Below are 5,000 nucleotides of genomic sequence, written 5' to 3' on the forward strand. Positions count from 1 at the left end.
CTGCTCCACCACCACCTCCTCCTCCTCCTCTTCCTCTTCCCCCTCTTGCCCCCTCCCTCCTCCTCCTATCCCTTTTCCTCCACCTCCTCCTACCCCTTCTCCTATACCTCCTCCTCCTCCTCCTCCTGTCCCTACCCCTACCCCTCCTTCTTTCCCCTCTCGCCCCCCTCGTTCACCTTCTCCTTTTCCTCTCTTCTTCTCCCCCTCCCCCTCCCCTTCCCCCTCTCCCTCTCCCTCTCCCTCCCCCTCCCCTCCTCCCTCCTTCTTCCCCTCTAGCCCCCCTCATTCACCTTCTACTTTTCCTCCCTTCTTCAACTCCTCCACCTTCCTCCTCCTCTACCTCCTCCTCCTCCTCCTCCTCCTCCTCCTCCTCCTCCTCCTCCTCCTCCTCCTCCTCCTCCTCCTCCTCCTCCTCCTGTCCCTCCCCCTCCTCATCCCCGCTCCCCTCTCCCTGGGAGAAATTGAACTTTTCTTAACGGAGGTGACGGTGTGGGATGTGCGAGAGTCGATTTTTTCCCCTTTTTTAGTTTTTATTTCTCTTTTTTTTTTTGCCTGCAACAAATGTACACATGAATGAAAATGTTTATACGAGTTACAGACCCTGACAAGTAACCGCATATGTTTTACGGATCATGAGAGACAAATGGGTACAGCTATGTTTGTTTTACTTTGTTTATTTGTTTGTTTGTTTGTTTGTTTGTTTGTTTGAATGTGTGTGTGTGTGTGCGTGTGTGCGCTTGCACGTGCATGTCTGGCTACGTGCGTGCCTGCATGCCTCATTTATGTCTAACACACATCTAACTTTGAACTGAATTCATATACGTACCTCTGTGTGTGTGGATGCATATTATTCATCGCCTTTCGGTCTTTTTGCGATTACTCAGAGAGTATAGAACGATAAGATTACTGACCTATGAATCATTGGCGCGAGTAATGTATGTGACTCCGGAGTGATGGCGGCCTGACACGCGCGCTCTGGCTTCGTGGGCTGCGAGACGCGACGGCGGTCAGGAGGAGGGAGGAAGGAAGAGGAAGGAGGGAAGAGGGAGGAGGGAGTAGGGAGGAGGGGGATGGGAAGAGGGAGGAGGAGAGACGGCAGAGAACGAGGAGGGTCAAGTAGGAAGAAGAGAAGGACGTGGAAATTAAAGGAGAGAAGAAGGGAAGGGGAATGTGGCAGAGGAGAAGGAGAATCACACACAGTTGACTTTAATTGCACGTAAAAGATGGCCCCCCCCCCCCCCCCAGCGCCTTCACTGCTGCGTTCAGGCGCCTCCCCCTACCCCCACCCCGGCAGCCCCAGGGGACCCCTCCCCCGGCCGCATTGCCCCGGTCGTTGCATCCAGTGTCCATGGCCATACTCCGGTCGCGCCGCCCATCTCATAAACAATATCATTTGCAATCATTCACTTGCAATGTCAAGATATATATTCATACCTCATTTGCAACACTCACATATCATGTATGATGCCCATAAACAATGATAAAATAATATCCGACTTTAAATTACATTTGAAATATGTTGACATGTTGGCCGTGCCGTTGCAAGTTCGCGGGCGCGCCCCGACTGTGGTTGCAGGACGCGTTCCCATCACTCTCGCTGCAACCTGACTTTATTCGGGCGTAAATGAGTCGAAATGAGAGAGGGGGGGGGTCCGGGGCCCTCGCGGCGCTACTTCTGCTAACGAAGGGCTGGCGCAGGAGCTGTTGATCGGTGGCTGTCTACGACTTAAGGAATTATTATAAGGAGTGTCATTACTGCTATCACTACTATGCGAGTCGTTATTAATGGTCTCACTGGGATGATTTTTTTATACTCTTTATGTTTGTTTGTTTGTCTCTGTCTCCGTCTCTTTCTCTCTCCCCATTCTTCTCCCTCTCCTGCGTCTCTCTTTGAATTATTTTTCTCTCTCTGATTTCTCTCTCTCTCTCTCTCTCTCTCTCTCTCTCTCTCTCTCTCTCTCTCTCTCTCTTTCTCTCTCTCTTTCTCTCTCTCTCTCTCATCATAATCATTACCTTGAGTTTATTGTTTCACGGCTCAACAGCAATTTTTCACAGAACACATATGTATTCTCTGTCTCGTCCTGAAAAGGATGGCACCGAATCACGTCCGTTTCGATCGGGTTTTACACTGTGAATATAACTTAGATTTCTGTTTGTATTCCCACAGTTATTATCATTACTACTATATTTTTCATTGTTGATGATGTTGCTAGTGTTCGTGGTTGTTTTGTTGTTGCTTATTATTGTCGTAATTGTTATATTGCCATTTTGTTCTACTTTGTTCGCTTTTCAACATTTCTTGCATGCTGGCTGGCCGGCCAGAGTGAGGGGCCAGTCCCGTCGCCCGGCTTGAGGCGAGTCCGACGGCGGCGTAAGACGGAGCTCAGCGTGACCCCTGTTGACCCGGCCTCGCCTTTGAGGGAGATCTCGGTCGCTTCCCAGGTTTCGCTCGGACGTGGGCAAAGGGCAGTGCGATTTTCTCTGGGGTAATATATTACTCACACGCCTGCGCTGTGATTATGATGAATGTTAAATTCACCGGTTAAATGGGTCGGAATATATCGCTTGGGTTTACAGTCACTTTTCCTGTTTTATTTTATTGGTCTCATCCCGAGGTGTGATTGGCTTCAGTCGTACGAAGATTTTTTTCTTCGTCATCTTCTTTGGACACTCTAAGTATCGGAAAGAAGTGCGTACCATATTGTGTGCTAAACATGTGACTGACCTGTCAGAGAGGAAGAAAGGAAGAGAGGGAAGAGAGAGAGAGAGACAGTACCTACGATCCTTACTCAACTAAATATTGGTAACATTGTGAGTCTTTTTACTTGTGGTTTCAGAACTTTCTCTCATTTCCCCAGGTTTCCTCTGATGTCCAGCCTCCGACCTCAGGGCTCAGACGAGCATGGATGACGAGGAGGACATCCACGTGTGCCTCCGCTGCCGCGACACTATCATCGGCCTCACTAATTATGTGGCCCATCGGCGGGCGGGTTGCAGCGCCGCCAGGGAGGGGCCGAAGGAAGAGCGCGTGGCGGAGGGGTCGGAGAGGAAGGCGGGGACCGACATGCAAGCAAGTGAGGCCGAAAGGGAAGTCAGTGCCTCAGAAACCTCAGGGGAGTTCTCTGTAGAGAACCGTGCGGGAGGAGAACCACCGAGCATTACACAAGAGACATCATATTCTGACAATGTACAGAGTCACAGTAGTGGTCCTCGAGATGAAGCAACTTCAGCAGCTGTAGGCCTGAATTACGTCCCAGGAACCTCACAGGCTGTTGATAGGACGCAGAGAGAAAGACAAGAAGTTAGTCATATCCAAGACTCGTATTCGGTGATGGAGGATTATGCTAACGCAATGCCGAGGTCACATTCTGAGTCAGAGATCCGCAGTGAGCACTCCCATCTCAAAGCCAAGCCTCATGATTCCATGTCCTTGAGTCGAAGGCAGACTCCGTCTCAGGCTCCGTTCACGGGCTATAGTGACCCCCTTTTGCCCCATGGACAAGAGTCGTCTAACATGACGCTTTTCAGACACTTTGACAGTTTCACCGATCATGCTAAGATCCAGCACGAGGGAGAGACGGAGTCACACAACGTACCCATGTCACTGTTCAAAGTCCCCTCTTCATCGTACGAATTAGAGAGTCAGAATTTTGAGTCACGTTACTCGGATTTTTATGGGCTGCAACCCAATCCCCAGGAGCCTCTGCTTAGCACTGTCTCGGCAATGGAGCACTGCAAAGCCAAACGGGAAGAACCAACGGAAGTGGCTGGAACTGCCAACGACCACATAAACCAGAACCTGAAAGAGCAGACAACACACGCAGATGAAAATCCGAACGTAGAGACTCGAGAAAGTACTGTTGAGTTTAGAGAAGCAAATCTAAAGTTTAGTGAGGAAAACCTCTCTCCAGAGTTTAAGGACGTTCCCAGCGAGAAATCCGAGCTACGACAGGATGACTTCTTGTCATCCCTTGATCTCAGGAGCAGTGTTAGAGTCCCAGTAAAGCGACGACATGACGACGACGAGGAAGAATATGACGATGACGACGAAGACGACGCACGACCTCCACACCACCACACAGGAGGTAAATGGAGACCAGGGAGCCGACCGCCACCGTCCGTCGGAGGGAAGTGGAGGCCAGCCACGCCAAGGAGTGAACTAGAAGAGGACGACATAGAGGCAGATGATGCAGAAGATGATGACTTTTCTCAAATGCCTCCACCTCCTACTTATACCAAGGGAAAGTGGTTACCTGGGAAGAAATTAACAAACATCATCAAGGTTGGTAGCAGTATTGAGTACCACTGCCATGCTTGCAACAGGACTCTGAAGGGCAAGGAGACCTACGAGCGCCACCTCAATTCAGAGCTCCACTTTGTCAATGAGAACAAAGCTTCAGCACTGAAGGGCTCAAAAGCTCTTACAAATACCACTCCCAGTAGTGTATCGAGCAGACCAGTCAGATCAAAGAAGCTGGAGGCCCAGAGCTTTCTAAAATCTACGATTGCAAGACTTAAAAGTAGGAAAATAGTGTCTCCTCACAGCCGCACAGTCCCAGCAGCTCATAAGGCAAGCCGCGTAGAGACCCAAGCTTTATCAGAAAATAAGGCAACACATGTGAAGCAAGAGGTTAAGGAGGAACCCCAAGTCGACGAGGACGAGGAAGAGATGAAACCGACAACTTATGTCAAACCAAAATTGCTTTGTCCAATATGTAAACTGTCTTTTAGCGAAGCATATGCAGCTCTTCATTTTGCTTCATTGGCACATATTCACAATGAATTAGAGTACAAACAAAACCCGTCAGACGAAGTTGATGATAGCTACAGAAAAATAATACTTCATAACTTTAGTGCGATAGTAAAAACATCACCATTCCACTGTAAACCATGCAGTTTTTATTGCAATTTACACGAAGACTTCATTTATCACATGAAAACACATAAAGATGAACCAGAGGATGACGAAGTCAAGACTCTGTATACGTGTTCGGCATGTA

The 5,000-nt window shown here is 49.1% G+C and overlaps 1 protein-coding gene across 1 annotated transcript in view; it reads left to right on the plus strand.

Moving 5' to 3' along the window:
* The window catches only part of LOC122251427 (uncharacterized), a 41,939-nt gene that overhangs the window by 22,217 nt on the left and 14,722 nt on the right, over nucleotides 1-5,000 (plus strand). The window contains exon 2 of the mRNA XM_043013367.2: nucleotides 2,859-5,000. This exon is cut by the window's right edge and continues 740 nt beyond it. Within this exon, the coding sequence (XP_042869301.2) occupies nucleotides 2,903-5,000 (2,098 nt within the window). The 5' untranslated portion in view covers nucleotides 2,859-2,902. The remainder of the gene's footprint in view (nucleotides 1-2,858) is intronic.

The sequence above is a fragment of the Penaeus japonicus genome, unplaced genomic scaffold (genome assembly GCF_977035675.1).
Source record: "Penaeus japonicus unplaced genomic scaffold, GWHDUDI00000001_assembly GWHDUDI00000009, whole genome shotgun sequence".
NCBI lineage: Eukaryota > Metazoa > Arthropoda > Malacostraca > Decapoda > Penaeidae > Penaeus > Penaeus japonicus.